General features: G+C 34.0%; 1 protein-coding gene across 1 annotated transcript; it reads left to right on the top strand.

The window, feature by feature from the left end:
- The first annotated feature begins 228 nt into the window (after positions 1 to 228).
- On the top strand, positions 229 to 17,146 carry hpn (hepsin). The gene is made up of 13 exons (XM_042741657.1): positions 229 to 447; positions 1,163 to 1,269; positions 5,744 to 5,845; positions 5,931 to 5,972; positions 7,001 to 7,130; positions 7,259 to 7,375; positions 7,876 to 7,916; positions 8,002 to 8,167; positions 12,226 to 12,422; positions 13,162 to 13,257; positions 16,201 to 16,343; positions 16,490 to 16,654; positions 16,735 to 17,146. Exons 2-13 carry the CDS (start codon positions 1,251 to 1,253, stop codon positions 16,786 to 16,788), a joined length of 1,272 nt encoding a protein of 423 aa, XP_042597591.1. The 5' UTR covers positions 229 to 447; positions 1,163 to 1,250; the 3' UTR covers positions 16,789 to 17,146.
- The last annotated feature ends 1,158 nt before the right edge of the window (positions 17,147 to 18,304 follow it).

Genomic DNA, 18,304 nt, shown 5'->3' with positions numbered 1-18,304 from the left:
TTATGTTAAATAAAAATGAATAATGTTTATTCATGGCATTAGTTTACTTTATTCATTGTATGGTTTTTATAGATTTATAAATCTATAAAAATCATACAATGCATCATGTATCTCGCAGGCTTCTTGCAGATGAGTGCTTCATCAGATGAGCTGCTGCTGAAGGGGATTCACCTGTCCACCTGCGCTCTCCTGAGACTCGCTGCTGACCGGAAGAGGGAGGTTTCCACTTCAGCGAACAGCACAGAAAGAGTAGAGAGAGTGAAGTGAGGAGAAGAGCTGTCCTGCCTGCTGGAGAATAGCTTCATTTAACACACAATAAAAGAGCGAAGGACTCCGGGGAAAGTGAAATGTCAGCGCGAACATCTTGAAGAAACCACTGATTTACTTCTTCAGCTCTTTGTTTCTTATTCAAGAGTTTATCCAAGAACCTGCAGAGGAGAGGTAAAGGTAAGAAACTTAGGTTTTTACTATTAAGAGCATTGATGAAATTGGAAGTAAACGAATAAGACATTAATCTTTCATATCTTCACATTACAATCATTTCTATCCAATAATGATACCATCAGTTACTTATGAGATCATTTATTTTTCCAAATATTTTTTTTCACCTTATGTAACGGGCTATCAGCACAGAATTAGTTATATAGGATTTTTTTTTTTTTTTTTTTTTTTACTGCATGTAACTTTTTTCACTTTTAACTTGCATGTAATAATAATACAAAAAGTTAAAATAAATGTGAATATTTAGAAACAACAAACAAAAAGTGAATATGTAACTGATCACAAGTTACAGAACACTATACACCTTTAAGTTCTCTAAAAGTGTTTAATTTCAAAGACATTAAACCAAATTTAAAGTTACAAATAAATCACAGTAATAAGTTCATTATGCTTCAACTAGTTTGAATTTAATTATTATTATTTTTTTTAATTAAAAGTTAGTATCAAGGACATAAATGAATGCACAAATTAAATTTAGAGCAATAAAATTAGTTTGTGTTCCTATTAAGTTTTTTACAGTGATTGTTAATAACAGCACAGACTGTAACTCAGATTTTTTTCTCAGTTTGCCCTTTGGTTTATTTAACTTGCTCAACCAATCTTTGTCCATGACAGCGGTCGGACTACTTTTTATTTTAAGTATTTTTCTCAACATTTTCAGGTTTGAAGAAGCAACACATCAAGGTTTTGAGGAGGAATCACTGGAATCTTTTTCAAGCTTATTTTTCAGTTTTCTGTTTTGGATAAAGATGCCAGAGAAGAAGATCGGTGAGTACTGAGCTATTTCTCTCCTTTTTGACATGAAACGACTCCCGGGTTAAAGATTAACAGTGATGGGTCATGTACTCGATTTGTTTTGGTCAGTCTGGATCTTTGTATTACTTTGACAAAATGCCAAAAGGTATCAAGACATGACATGACGTGATGTGCCATACAGCTGTTTACCTGCACAGAAAAGCTAAATGCAAAGGTGCAGGTATGATTTTGGCATACAGTAAGTGGGGACATAAAAGCAGACCACTGACATCATTGTTTGATTTAAAATTATTGCTAGGGACAGTTTAGTAGTTGCTGGATATTGGTAGGGACTGGTAGGGGCTGAATTCTACAGCCTGTATCTTAACAAAACATAAAAAACATAACATAATCATAACATTCTAAATCATACCAAACGATGTCTAACTTTGGAAACTAAAGTTATCTGCTTAAATATAAAGAGGGCAAACAAAAGAATAATGAGTTAATTAAAATTTCACAAAAATCTTGGATGGACATAATTATAGTGTGTTTCACTTGTTTGGCATTATACCACACAGAGTAATTTTGGTCAGATTTGTTTTATATGTTCATTCAATCTCATTTTGACTAAGTATAACAAGTATAATAGTGTAATATAAATTAATTAATTTGTTTCCTGCTAGATAAATTTCACATGCATAAACAAAAATCTGGATCCACAGTTGATCTAGACAAGTATATGGAAACTATCCACTAGCTCTGGTAAAGCTAAAACAGTGAAAATTGCATCTATATATACAGTATATGCGTCCTCTTAAGGTGTAAATGTTTTTTTTTTGGTTAACCTGGCAATGCATTACTTACAAAAATTAACCATGGTTTTACTACCGTTTTTTATTTTTTTATTTTTTTACTATAGTTAAACCATAACCACAAATGACCTATGGTTTTGGTACATTAGCCATTTTAGTTTAACCATGGTATTTGTAGGGAACTTTTGGAAAGCTGAACCTTTATTTTAATAAAGACTTTTTTTTTTTGTAAAAGCTTCTTGCTTGATGTAGATTAGCAGTTTAGCATTTGAAAAGAATGTTTTACTGGATACCTTTCATTGTAGAGGCAGTTTTAGAGCCGTGAGCTAAAGGCCGTTGTGAAAATTTAATTTGGCTGCAAAACTTGAATCATCCAGGTATGACCATCTTGAGTACGAGAGAGAGAGAGAGAGCAGCTCTGTCTCATACAAACCCCCACTCAGACAAAAGTACTTCTTGTTCTGCTGTCAAATGGGTCATGGCAGGTGCTGTAGAAACAGTCTGAGGCAGTGGGGAAATCCTCAGGAATGAAACCAAAGAGAGCAAACAGGAAAACATCACACTGTTTCAGTTTTGTTCTGACCTCTATTGTAACTGTTCAAAGCTGGGCTTGTACAAAACGTCACCAGTGAGTTGAGAGTCAAGGTGAGATATGAATAGTCTCATTTTCACTTGATACTCTCTGATATGTTTCATGCTCATTGTTTAACAGCTTGCATCAATGACCAAGACATTTCACAAACAGAACTGCAACAAATTCTCAGATAGTTTCAGTCCAATTTTTACTCTAGATAATAAAATTTGTTTTGTTATTAAATGGTCTCTGGAATGCGGCTTTACGGCTTAAATCGTACAGACAACTGGTTTTCTACATTATAGACCTTAGGGTAACACCATATTTAATTTTTGACAGAAATGAAAATGAGGCTTTGAGTGATAGAAATAAATGTGTTCAGTGGATTGTATTGTTGTTTAACAACATACCAATTGTTCAGTAGATGAAAGTTTCTTTCCAAACAAAAAAATAAATAAAAAAATTAATATGCTGTCTAATCTGACTAAAAGGGTCGGTATATGATTTTTACATTTTTTTTTAAAGAAGGGTCTTTTGCTCACCAAAGCCGCATTTATTTGATCAAAAATACAATTAAAACAGTAATATTATGAAATATTATTACAATATATATAGTAAAATGTTATTTAAACCTGAATTTTCAGCATCATTCGAAATCATTCAAATATGCTGATTTGCTGCTCAAGAAACATTTCAAATTATTATTACTCTACTATTAATGTAAATGTTCTTTTTATTACCATGATTTTTTTTTTCAGGATTCTTTTACGAATAAAAAGTTCAAAATAATTTATTTGAAATAGGAATGGAAAAACTGTAGTCTATGTAAGAAATAATATGACTAACAGTGACTTTCGGGTCTCAGTTCTTGGTGTTTAAAATTAAATTCAGTGAAAGGAAAACCAGCAGCCCACCATCATTTTTCTCATCATGTGAGAAATATCACTCTAACATCTCTTTCCATGTGTTATTTATCTGCGACCATGACCTGCGAATCCCTCAAAACTGATGAGAGCATGAATCATCGAGTTCCAGCATGAATGAACTTCCCAGCAAACGCTTCACACATCATTCCCTGAAGGACAATCCACCCAAAAATGAAGATTATGTCTTCATTTATTCACTGACTTTGTCATTCCAGACCTGTATGAGTTTCTTTCTTCTGTGGAAGACAAAAGAAGATATTTTGAAGAAAGCTGGTAATCAAACCGTTCCGGGTCCTGTTGACTTCCATATTGTTTTTTGTCCATACTATGGAAGTCAATGGGAGCCGAAATGCTCTTCAAAATATCTTCTTTTGTCTTCCAGAGATGAAAGAATGATGACAGAATTTTCATTTTTGGGTAGACCAAGTAATTTAAAACCTTTAGTTTTTTTTTTTTTGTGCTTGTTTAGGTCATGAGGATCGTAAGCGCCTTTAAATACTGTAAATAACTGTTTCTGCGTAATATGTCCTCATGACCCAAAGGCTTGTGCGTTCAGTCCTGATGCAGAGCTGCAGCAACCTGTTTTGTGTGTTTGTTTGCTCTGGGCTTATCAGACAGCACAGTCTCTGCAGCCATCTGATGTCGCATGCGCTGACTGTTAATCATCACACCAGAGCTTCTGCACAAGCTCCTCACAGAAAAACACATTTTGTGATGATCCACATGGCAGCCGCATGTGCAGAAACGCCTGCACATTTCACCAGAATCTGAAACGCATCAAAAAATCTTACACATTCCTCATCCTTTTTATTTGTTAAATATTTTTAAAAAGTCCATAGAAAATTAATTCTGCTGATCCCTGCTAATTTTAAGTGGATTATATTGAGTCTTGTCATTGAATATAGTTTGGTTGAAGCCATGGCTCATTGGTACAGTAATGCATGTGCTTGCAAATTTGTAGAGAATGCAGGTTTGAATCTGGCGTATATATTTCCTAATACTCCCAAAGGAAGATTTATTGCAGATTTATTGCTCAAAGGTTGCCCCTTTTTTTTAGCTCATGAGACTTGTACAATATTTACTTAAAGATATTTTTTTGACAGAAGCAGCATTTTACACATGCAGGAAATCTTTTCTCCTTATACTGTCATATTGTTAGCACTGAATAAAAGGAAAAAACAAAATGTAAGCTTAAGAAGAGTATAAAGATGCATTTATGATCCCAGATGCGTATATGAATTCAATTTATATTCATATAAATAAAAAGTATATTTATATTTAATATATTTATACCTAAAATATTTTAATTTATATTATACATTGAATTAAATTAAATAAATATAGAGCTGTTAAAGAATATAGTGGTTAATACAGTATATGATTAATAATAAATAGAGATCTTTGAGACTTTACTGTAAACTTGAAATTTTCTCTGAAACTAAGCACTTGTGAGATTATTATGGTCTTTTTATTTCAGGACAAACATCTAAGAAGCAGCACACCACATTTGTATATAAAAGTTATATTCATATGATTATGTGTTTTATCTAGGATGATAATGGTTATGAATGAGCAATACTGGTCCTAGTAGAATGAAATGCTTGTAAACAGTAGCTGACACTGTTATATAGGGTATTTAATTTTTGTGTGTTTGTGTGTGTGTGTTTTTGTATATTTTTATTTGTCATGGTGGGTTAATTAATTTGAAATTTATCTTACTCATGGGGACTTGAGTCACGGTGGGGACCTAAATTGAAGTCCCCATGCGTACAAAAGCTTATAAATCATACAGAATATAATATATACTTTTTTGAGAAAGTAAAATGCACAAAGTTTCCTGAAAGGGGTAGGTTTAGGTGTAGAGTTGGTGTAGGCGATAGAAAATACAGTTTGTACAGTATAAAACCCATTACGCCTATGGAGAATCCCTACAAGGATAGCTGACCAGACATGTGTGTCTGTGTGGAGAGAGAGAGAGAGAGAGAGCTGATCATGGTACTGAGATGAAGTCCCACGTTTACTTTAGCAGTGAGGGATTGATGACTTTGGACTATTGATCTCGTTCATGGTTCTGTTCTTTTCATCAGCTCTGTCATGATTTATGTGTTTGCGCACAGGCATGTATTGTAAGGTTCACAAAATCTTACATTACTTCTTTAAGCATATGCTTCGAATGGGTTTTTGTCCTACAGGAAGTCCAGGGATGAGTATCTTCAGCCGGTGTCGGGTGGCCGCAGCAGTTGCTCTGATCTTGATTATACTGGGAGGGCTGGGAGCTGCCATCTGGGCCCTTGGTGAGACTTTCTGCTTGCTGATTTAATGGAATACTGCAGCCACTTCTGAGACACTTTACATTTGATTTCTGTGTTTGTTTTTCAGTCACATATCTTAGAACAACAGAAGATACTGGATTATTTGATGGTAAGCATTGTTCATTTGTAATCATATATATATATATATATATATATATATATATATATATATATATACATATAAACTTATACAAGTTTTTATTTTTTTAAAAAAGCTCCATTTATATACACATACATACAGACAGCTATCTAGTTAGATGGCTAGACAGACAGACAGACAGACAGACAGACAGATAGATAGATAGATAGATAGATAGATAGATAGATAGATAGATAGATAGATAGATAGATAGATAGATAGATAGATAGACAGACAGACAGACAGATAGACAGATAGACAGACAGACAGACATATATAGATATAGTTTGATAGATATATAGATAGATAGATAGATAGATAGATAGATAGATAGATAGATAGACAGATAGACAGACAGACAGACAGACAGACAGACAGACAGATAGATAGACAGATAGATAGATAGATAGATAGATAGATAGATAGATAGATAGACAGACAGACAGACAGACAGACAGACAGACAGATAGACAGACAGACATATAGACAGATAGATAGATAGATAGATAGATAGACAGACAGACAGACAGACAGACAGACAGACAGACAGACAGACAGATAGACAGACAGACAGACAGACAGACAGACAGACAGACAGATAGATTGATTGATTACATTTCTATATTTCTTAATAATTTTTAAAAAATCAATGCATAAATTATATACTCAAATGTATAATTTTGAGTTATAATACTAATTTATGTGCAAATACTATATTATAAACATATGGTAAACTACTTACTTTTCTAAATGCATATATTTGTTGCATGTGTAATTCAACAAATGGCATCCAGTTATAATCTCAGAAATAACATCATTAATTAGCATTTTACATTTTCCAACACAATGAACATTGAAGTTGAGCACATTGCTTTGTATAATGCAGTATTCAGCACAGTGCATTCTGCTTGTGTACTGTATTCCCATGCAACATAGAAAGTGCACTGGGTCATCTATAACAGTATGAACATTTTCACTGTGTTGATCATGTCCTGCAGTACAGGTGAGTGCAGCAGACCAGAGGCTCCGAGTGTTTGACTCCACCCAGTGGAGGTGGAAACACGTCTGCTCATCCAGCGCCAACCAGCTCATCGCCAACATCAGCTGTGAGGAGATGGGCTTTGTCAGGTAACAAACACACGAAACGCACCAGGCTCACAGCTAACTTTGAGAAATTTAGTCAAGCCGGTTTAAAATATGACTGGAATTCATCATTATTTTGGTCATGTCTTGATTTGCTTTTACTCTCTATTCAGAGCAGTGAATTTCTCAGTGACGTGTGCTCCTGATAATGGTGGTGACCAAGATTTTTTCTGCGTAAAAGAGAGTGAGTTAACTTATGGGAAGAAGATAAAGACAGCCCTTTATCCTTGGTAAGTTACATACAATTAAAACTGAATCTATGCACCATGGACTCATTTTGAATGGTCATCAAGGCCATCAGCATATTAGATGATTAATTTTCATTTGATCATATGATTTTTTAAAGAATCATGTGACGCTAAAGACTGGAGTAATGATGCTGAAAATTCAGCTTTGCATCACAAAAATAAATTGCATTTTAAAATATATTAAAATAGAAAACAGTTATTTCAATATTTCACAATATTAATGTTGTTACTCTATTTTTGATCAAATAAATGCTGCCTTGATGAGCATGAGAGACTCAAAAGTCCTTGAAAAGAGCCAATGTTGCCTTGACATCATATTGCAATTTCATTTGGTTTCGCTAGTGTTGCAGACATCACACAATTCATCTTTAACAGATTGCTTTTCAATCTGGCAAACAAAAAGAAACACTTACTTAAAGCAAAAAACAGTTGCAATTTTGTTAACCTCCCTAAAACATTCTAATGATTCATTTATGTTTCAGTAAATGTGATAAAGGTCAGATACTTGAAGTGATTTGTCAGGGTAAGTGCAACAACTCAAGCATATTTATAGTATATTGAATATGTGCACTGCAAATACATGATTTGTTCGCTCTCCATCACTGTAGACTGTGGTCGTCGTATGCTGCCTGAGGAGCGGATCGTGGGGGGAGTGGATGCCCGCCAGGGTTCGTGGCCATGGCAGGTCAGCCTACAGTATGATGGAGTTCACCAGTGTGGTGGATCCATCATTTCAGATCGCTGGATCATCAGTGCCGCACACTGCTTTCCTGAGTGAGTGACACACTTTTTACTACTATCTTTAAAACATTCTAGAAACATGCCATCAGATTAATGATGTAATGGAGGGGGAGAGGCTACTCTGATATTCAGTGACAGAATAACATTATATAATTCATAGACTAGATGGTGGAGTACTGAAGCCTACTTCATGTGGGACATAACTAAATTGGTAAATCATGTTAACAATGTGCTAAAACATACTAGCAGTGGCCTAAAATAAGCTAGAAAATATGGTAAAAATGTTAGCAGTCTGTTAAACCATGTGAGAAACATGCAAGCGATGTGCTAAAACTTGCTATCAAAATCTTAAATTGTGCTGGAAATCTGTTAAAACATGCAATGCATATCAGTAAGTTAGTCAAATGGTAATACATGCTGAAACCCTGCTAGCAACATCTTAACTTATGTTAGCAAATATGCTTAAACATGTAGGAAACATGTTAACATCTAGAACCAAGCTAAGACGTATTAGTTTCGCATTAAATATGGTAGCAATGTCTGTCTGTCTTACAGATTGCATGGCTTTAAAATCTTGAAACTTAAAGGTTTTTTTAATTACTTTAATCTTAAAAATATTTTTTTTTTTAACTATTTCAAACTTTCTGGCTAGGCTTTCTCAAGCCAACATCAAAATTTGTCTACAGACTTTACTTTCTAGTATACATGTCTAAGTCTGACAAAATTGAATTCTTCAGTCTTTATAAAATTTTGAGAAAGATAAAAAAAACAAAAAACCTTTTCGTCACTTTAAATGTGCTTTAAGCAATTTCAATTGTTAGATGTCAAGCTGCATTTTACTATGGTGGACAAGAAGTGCAAAATTCAGAACAATTCAGAAAACATTATAATAAGTCAGAAAACACAATGACAAATTCAAAAACAAAATAACAAGTCAGAAAACACAATGACAATTCCGAAAACAAATTAAAAAGTCAGAAAACACAACAACAAATCAGACAAACCAGAAGAGGTAGGTATAGTTTGAGACAGCACCATTGGTTTGGGATTACTCACCGCTGACTGGACGAGACATCTGTCAGTCAATGTATACAGAAAGAACCAGCCGAAAAAGTCATGGTAGAAAGTTCAGAGATGATCTTAAAATAGTTTGGTTTACAAACCCGATTCCAAAAAAGTTGGGACACTGTACAAATTGTGAGTAAAAAAGGAATGGAATAACAAATCTCATAAACTTATATTTAATTCACAATAGAATATAGATAACATATCAAATGTTGAAAGTGAGACATTTTGAAATGTCATGCTAAATATTGGCTCATTTTGGATTTCATGAGAGCTACACATTCCAAAAAAGTTGGGATAGGTAGCAATAAGAGGCCGGAAAAGTTAAATGTACATATAAGGAACAGCTGGAGGACCAATTTGTAACTTATTAGGTCAAATGGCAACATGATTGGGTATAAAAAGAGCCTCTCAGAGTGGCAGTGTCTCTCAGAAGTCAAGATGGGCAGAGGATCACCAATTCCCCCCCAATGCTGCGGTGAAAAATAGTGGAGCAATATCAGAAAGGAGTTTCTCAGAGAAAAATTGCAAAGAGTTTGAAGTTATCATCATCTACAGTGCATAATATCATCCAAAGATTCAGAGAATCTGGAACAATCTCTGTGCATAAGGGTCAAGGCCGGAAAACCATACTGGATGTCCGTGATCTTCGGGCCCTTAGACAGCACTGAATCACATACAGGAATGCTACTGTAATGGAAATCACAACATGGGCTCAGGAATACTTCCAGAAAACATTGTCGGTGAACACAATCCACCGTGCCATTCACCGTTGCTGGCTAAAACTCTATAGGTCAAAAAAGAAGCCATATCTAAACATGATCCAGAAGCGCAGGCGCTTCTCTGGGCCAAGGCTCATTTAAAATGGACTGTGGCAAAGTGGAAAACTGTTCTGTGGTCAGACGAATCAAAATTTGAAGTTTTTTTGGAAAACTGGGACACCATGTCATCCGGGCTAAAGAGGACAAGGACAACCCAAGTTGTTATCAGCGCTCAGTTCAGAAGCCTGCATCTCTGATGGTATGGGGTTGCATGAGTGCGTGTGGCATGGGCAGCTCACACATCTGGAAAGGCACCATCAATGTTGAAAGGTATATCCAAGTTCTAGAACAACATATGCTCCTATCCATCCGTCTCTTTCAGGGAAGACCTTGCATTTTCCAACATCACAATGCCAGACCACATACTGAATCAATTACAACATCATGGCTGCGTAGAAGAAGGATCCGGGTACTGAAATGGCCAGCCTGCAGTCCAGATCTTTCACCCATAGAAAACATTTGGCACATCATAATGAGAAAGATGCAACAAAGAAGACCTAAGACAGCTGAGCAACTAGAAGCCTGTATTAGACAAGAATGGGACAACATTCCTATTCCTAAACTTGAGCAACTTGTCTCCTCAGTCCCCAGACGTTTGCAGACTGTTATAAAAAGAAGAGGGGATGCCACACAGTGGTAAAGATGGCCTTGTCCCAACTTTTTTGAGATATGTTGATGCCATGAAATTGAAAATCAACTTATTTTTCCCTTAAAATGATACATTTTCTCAGTTGAAACATTTGATATGTCATCTATGTTGTATTCTGAATAAAATATTGAAATTTGAAACTTACGCATCATTGCATTCTGTTTTTATTCACAATTTGTACAGTGTCACAACTTTTTTGGAATCGGGTTTGTATGAATTGCACTTACTATGGAATAAAACATACGGAGTGTCTATTTACACTTTGTGCAAATAACCTGCCTTATCGGCATTTTGGCTTTGTTATTTGGTTAGCTCAAGTGGCATAGTTGATAAAGTGTGTACCCTTGACTTTTTGACACGATCGACCCGGGTTCAATCCCTCCTTTTGCCAAAATTTTTTTTCTCATTCTTCGAATCTCATATCACATCATAAAGGCATTCATTTTCAATAAAAAAATAAGGAAATTATCAAAAAGATGAAAATAAAGTATAGGGTAGGGTTAGGGTTAGGGTAGGTGTAGGTGTAGGGAGCTTTATTGTGCCAATAAGGTGGCATCCATTTAATAAATTGAATTAAAATTATAATTTACACTCAATACGTTATTATTGCATACTGTTTTATAATGTACTACAGTAGTGAAGTACAGATAATTGCCACTATTTGCAACAAGTAGTATACATAGCAGAAAATCCTGCTATTTTAACATAGTGTAAATAGGTATTTGCACTTAGTGTAAATAGCATATTGCTAAAAATACTGCTGTTTTCACTTAGTGTAAATAGAATCCATTGCTAATACGAGATTTGGAAAGGGAGAAAAAAAAAGTTTGGCAAAAGGTGGGATTGAACCCGGGTTGATTGCGTCAAAAAGCCAAAAGCACACACTTACTGCAAGTAAGGCAGGTTATTTGTCTGTATTGTGTTTTTTTCTGACTTGTTGTTTTGTTTTCCGATTTGTCATTGAGTTTTCTGACTTGTTATTTTGTTTTCGAATTTGTCATTGTGTTTTCTGACTTGTTATAATGTTTTCTGAATTGTTGTTGTGTTTTCTGAACTTTTGTTTTGTTTTTTAGATTTGCATTTGCGTTTGTAATTTGTTATTTTGTTTTCAGAATTGTAATCTGTTTTGCACTTCTCGGCGACCATATTTTGCAGTATTTAAAGACATCACTTACAACACCTTTAAGAACATTTATTTTATTATTGGGCCTCTGCATAAGGAAGGTTTTTTTCTGTTTTCCAGTGACATTTAGAGAAATATAATTCTTTTGCAAAACATGCAACACACAATTTACAAAACAGTATTGCAGCTTTGAAAAGTTTGGGGGTCAATAAGATTTTTTTTTATGTTTTTGAAAACAGTCTTTTATTATGCTCATCAAGGCTGCATTTATTTGATCAAGAATACAGTAAAATAGTAAAATTGTTATTTTAATTGAAATAGTTTTCTATTTTAAAATGAAAATTTTTCTGTGATGCATTAATCCAGTCTTCAGTGTCACATGATCCTTCAGAAATCGTTCTATAATATGCTTATTTGCTGCCTGTATCCTCAGGAGGTATCGTCATGCGTCACGCTGGCGGGTTCTGATGGGATCGATCTACAACACTCCCATCCGTAAGAACATTGTGATCGCTGAGGTGAAGACGGTCGTCTACCACAGCAGCTACCTGCCCTTTGTCGATGCCAACATTGATGACAACAGTCGTGACATAGCCGTTCTGGCTCTGACAAAACCTCTGCAGTTCACTGGTGAGTTCCTACAAACACCCACAGGAAATAGGTAGCGCCACCCACAATGAAATTTCATTGGCCAAAATCCTGCTCTATTTAGATGCATAGTAAACATCACACGTGTTCTGATTGGCTGTGATTATGCATATTTGCCTTCAGTTTGAACAGAAAGATTACTGAAAACGTTTTTTTTTTAATCTCTCTAAATAAAAGTATCTTTTAAATGTTACTGTAAATGTCTTACTGTAAAAAGTTTTTTTGTGTGTGCTGTGTTTCAAGCCATTTAAATACAAAAAGTATGTTCATAAAAGAATGCATTCATAAAGGAAACGGCTCTGTGTAACAAGGACAAGTCATTACTGGCAGCAGTTTAATAAGAGTCTGTTTTGAGGTGTTTTTCATTAGGTACTGGTATGTTACAGGCCTATCTGACTGAACACAGCATTATAGTAAAACCTCGCTCCAGTCTCAGGTTGCTCGTCCTGAGAACAAAGCTCCTCTATTTCCAAGGGGCCTTGAGTTGAAACAAAAGACAATACTGGCAAAATCTTTCAGAAGGACAAAGCTTTTCCTGAGTTTTCTGTAACCATTAACCAGAATGTTGCTGAAATATGATTTGTTTCTCATTGTAAATCAGAGGAAATTGAGTGCAAGAAGCTAAAAATTGCTCCATGTTCCCTCAAGTGTGCTTTCACATTATTACGTTTGATTATGTGTGTTTTCCTCTCAGCTGACATCTTTTGTTTTGGTGTTTTAGATTTTATCCAGCCGGTGTGTCTTCCTACCTACGGCCAGCGTTTGGCAGATGGCCAGATGGGTACAGTAACTGGCTGGGGTAATGTGGAGTATTACGGTTAGTTATGTCTTATTCTGTGTCTTTAAACAAAGGTCACTGAAGTGCTGCATTCCAGTGTTTATCATCTCTTTACCTGGAAATGGAGACTCTCTTGTCTGTCTGTCTGTCTGTCTGGCTTTGACCTTTGTGTCAGTGACCGTTAATCGTATTGAATGTGCACTTGTAGTGTATTTAGTGTACAAATCTTTAGGTATATTTAAAAAAAATAAAAAAAACTGTTGCAGATAATATAATATTAAAAGAAACGAAACAGTACTTAAATTTATTTAAATGTATTTAAAGAGAGCACACTTTCATGACTATGTTTCTTAGCACACTTTAAAAAAGTGCACTTTATAATGATGTCAAATTAGTTTTAAAATTCTTAAGTTTAATTAATTGCATTTAATATACAATGAATCTATAATATGAGTTAATTGTAAATAACATGCAATTAAGAGTTTGAAAACATTGCATTCAATCCACATGTATTTTCTTTTAAAGTATATTATTTCCATAATGAGTAAACTTTTTTAAAGTATGTTAAAGTGCACTTCTTTTTCACAAGATTAACAAAAACGTTGCTAATTAAAATAATACAGTAATTAATAAAGTAAAATATACTGTAAATATTAAAAGAAAACCTAAAACTTAAAAAATGAAATAAAAATGAAATCTAAAAATTAACAAAAATGACAAAAGCACATAACAAAATTACTAAAACTTAAAATTAAATTAAATAAAACTAATATTGAAATGAAAATATAAAAATAAAATCCCATTTCAAATATGAATAAATACTATTAATTAGGGGGTTGCACAATATTGGATTTTAGCCGATATCCGATATGCTGATATCTTTCAAATTATTTTGGCCGATAGCCGATGCTGATACCGATATATTTCCTTTTGTTTGGAAACAACACTAAGTCTCTCCTGTGTAGAAATTATAAGCAAATTTTTTTTTTTTTTTTTTTACATTTTGGTTAGTTTTTAACAATAAATTATTTGTTAGAATTAAATAAACAATAATGCAGTTCTTTTATAATGACAGTACACTGAAGCTTGAAAGCAAAAGAGTTGAAAAATTCTGTAAATCTTTTAGAGCACATAATTTGTTTAAAAACATATTGCAATTTGATGAATAAATGAGTATATCTAAAATTATTTAAATTACAAGTGTCATGTTTGGGATTTTTTTTTATTCATGTAAGCTATAGCTTCTGACCTACAAATCAAAACATACTCATGATTTTATGACATCAATTACTGCTTTATTTAATTATGTATTATGTATTTGTATTTGACTATTATTTTATTAGAAGTATGCCAACAGTGGCCCCTACGGAATTACTGAGTGGGCATTAGGAACTGGGGGAGGCTGCCAGCACATGTTATTACTGTTTACTTTATCACACACCAAACGTGTCATTCTGTACATGAAATCTCAGTTTAAATGCAGCGATCCAAAAACAGTGAATCTAATAATCATTCAGGCAAAACTTTGCTTGAAGAATGAGCCATACTGCTGACATGATCTAATTGCTAGCACATTCTGAGCACATGTGCATTAATGTATTCCTCTTATCAGCAAGACATATCGGCATATTTTTTTCATATCGGGCCATGCCGATACTAACCATTTAAAGCCATTTTTCCATTCCAATATCGGTCCGATAATATTGTGCATATAGTTTATAATAGAAGCACTGCATCATTATCATTCTAGCATGTTCAGTTAGGATGGTTATACTTTTAGGAAATTGTACAAAATATAGTTATACTTTTTAGAAAAGCATGTTTTAAATGTTTATTCATGACTCTGTCCATTTACCTGCTAAGCCTTCATTTTCTGTAAACACATTTCCTGTTTGCTCATAAACACTGAGGGTCATGTATTGTTGTCTGTGTAGTAATTGACAGCATGTGATACATTGGCTGCATTCATTCCATGTCAGAATGATCATATTCGAGATATGAACATATAAACATTGCCAATTTGCAACTGAATTACTAATGGAAAACTATTTGGTCTTGGTCAGTTATACAGTATATGCATTCCTAGCTAACAAACACATATTTTAACTTCATTTCATTGTTCTCTTAATGTTTGAAACATTTTTTTTTTTTTTGGTTTTAGTGTAAAAACATTTTTTATTTTTTTTTTTGCTATGCATTAGCAAAAACATTAAAGCATTATTATTTTGCAAACATTATGAGAATGTTGACTGAACAAACTGACATGAATAGTATCATTTAAAAAAACATTCAAGTAAAATATTTCGGGAAAAAAGGTTCCACGAATGATGCATAAATAACGTTTTTAGCTAATATTGAGAATGTTATTAAAGAGCTATTTTGAACAAATGTTCTACTAACGTTACTGGAAGAACATTTGTTCATAATTTTGGGAAATTTAGCAAAAAGCAAAGTTCTGAGAACATTTCCTGTTAGCTGGAAATACTGTATGTCACTCAAAAGAAACAAAATGCACAATTATAAAATTTTAATGTATCATATCCCAGCAGTGAGAAAAACTAAAGCAAAAGTTACTTACCATAAAAAGGGACAACGCAACACACTGTGATTAATTACTTTTATGCAATTTTGTAACAAATTGAACTAAAGAACTAAAATTCTGACTTCATTTACTCATCCTTATGTCATTCCAAACCTGTATGACTTTATTTTTCCAACATCCTTCAAAGTAACTTCTTTTATGTTCCACCAAAGAAAGAAAGTCCTACAGATTTGGAATGAAGTGAGGGTGAGTAAATGATTAGAGAATTTTCATTTTGGGTTGTACTGTCCGTTTAAATATGATAATTAAAACATGACATGAAGTGAACATTAGACATTAGTTTGAAAAATGATGAATATTCCTTTAAAGATTCTAAAGACTTTCAGAAAAGTTTCAGTTTCACACAAACGCCCTCCTTCACGTCACTTGATTTCTTACAGGCACTCAAGCCAACGTCCTCCAGGAAGCTCATGTGCCCATCATCAGTGATGCGGTGTGCAATGGCCCGGATTATTATGACAACCAGGTCACAACCACCATGTTCTGTGCCGGTTATGAGAAAGGAGGAACTGACTCCTGCCAGGTATCTGCCACTCAGCTCTGACGTCATCAGTCCAGTGGACATAGCAGCACATGTCCTCTAGAGGGCAACATTCATAACTAATATGCATGATGTAACTGTGTGAAATTATGAAGTGATATGAGATACTGTCTCTCATATGATGTCAGGGGGACAGTGGTGGTCCTTTCGTAGCAGCAGATGTCCTGTCTAAGACCAGCCGCTATCGTTTGCTGGGGGTGGTGAGCTGGGGCACAGGCTGTGCCATGGCCAAAAAGCCTGGCGTCTACACGCGTGTGTCACGCTTTCTGCCCTGGATATCCACAGCCATGAGGGTGAGTGATGCAGGATCACACTTTCAACAGCATATCTATATAACATAAAAGCAAACTTCATCTCATGTTTGCCTCCATAGATGTATGAAAACTCCCCAGGAGTGCAAAAAATGGCACGGGCGGTCACACCATAGCCATTCAGATTGGAAAAAAGTTTAATATGAGACTGAAATGTTGCCTGTTGAGGTCAGATGTGTTGCTCGGATCAGTCTGAAATCAGACGTCTGGTGTTGATCAGATGTTCTGTGATGATCAACCTATCTCAAGGACAATATCTGACTCACGGAGGCCAAGAACCATTTCTGATGCTGTACTTTGAGTAAATGTTTATGAACATAGCATGTGTTATTAACATAGAATATGCAGTTTTTCTTTGAAAATCTACCAAAATACTGTTTAATGAGATAGGGTGATTAAAATGAACAATATTGATTGAACCCAAAATTACTCTCTCTCTCTCTCTCTCTCTCTCTCTCTCTCTCTCTCTCTCTCTCTCTCTCTCTCTATATATATATATATATATATATATATATATATTAGTGCTGTCAAACGATTAATTGCGATTAATCGCATCCAAAATAAGTTTTTGTTTACATAATATATGTGTGTACATTGTGTATATGTATTATGTATATATAAATACAAACACATGCATGTATATATTTAAGAAAATATGTTGTTTATATATTTAATATAAAAATATAAATGTATATATGTAAATATTTTCAAAATATATACTGTATGTGTGTGTATTTATATATACATAATAAATATACACAGTGCACATACATGCATTGTGTAACCAGAAACTTTTATTTTGGATGCAAACAATCACAATTAATCGTTTGACAGCACTAATATATATACATACATATATACTGTATTATTTCCCAACACACAAAAACGTAAATGAAAAAATTAATATTTTTAGAGTATAGGGAATTTTTATTCTGCTTTATTATAGGTTTGTACAGAGTGTGTGGTAGCAAAACAAATTAAATCCATTGTCATGTTCAGCTCAGATTACAAAAATGTTGTTATTCATTTACCTGTAAAAAACAAACAAACAAACAAAAAAAAAAAACATATTTTTCTGTTAATTTAAATAATATAATGCTATATGAAAATACATAGTATAGACTCCAGACAGCAACATACACAAAAATACAATTCATTTTTAGCACAACCCTTAATCTGACGAGGACTCTCAACTTTATATCAATCTACAGTATTTATCTCAATTTTGTTTACTAGTGGCACAGGTACGGTACAGTATAATGCATAAGTCAAATCTGTAGTACATGAACTTATAAAAAGGATTTCGCAGAATAATACAGGCCTTTGTAAAATGTACTTAAATAGGTTTTATAAACTGAAATGGCCAGAACGTTGACATTTGAAAATGTTTCATGAAAACCTCACTTTCATGTATTTTACATGTAATGTATTTTATTTTCTCTTCTTTTTTTCTTAAAAGATGGGTTAAGCATTGATGTGATGAGCACTAATTGTAAAGATATAAACCAAAGACTGGTTTAGAAAGCAGTATGAATAAATTCATTGCTGTGGCAGTCAGTATTGTTGCTTATTTTGTTGTACATATGAATAGCTTCCTTTACTATGCGATGCACTGTTTAATTCAATTTTATG

This window comes from Cyprinus carpio, chromosome B16 (genome assembly GCF_018340385.1).
Source record: "Cyprinus carpio isolate SPL01 chromosome B16, ASM1834038v1, whole genome shotgun sequence".
NCBI lineage: Eukaryota > Metazoa > Chordata > Actinopteri > Cypriniformes > Cyprinidae > Cyprinus > Cyprinus carpio.
This window is presented reverse-complemented; position numbering and strand designations above follow the sequence as displayed.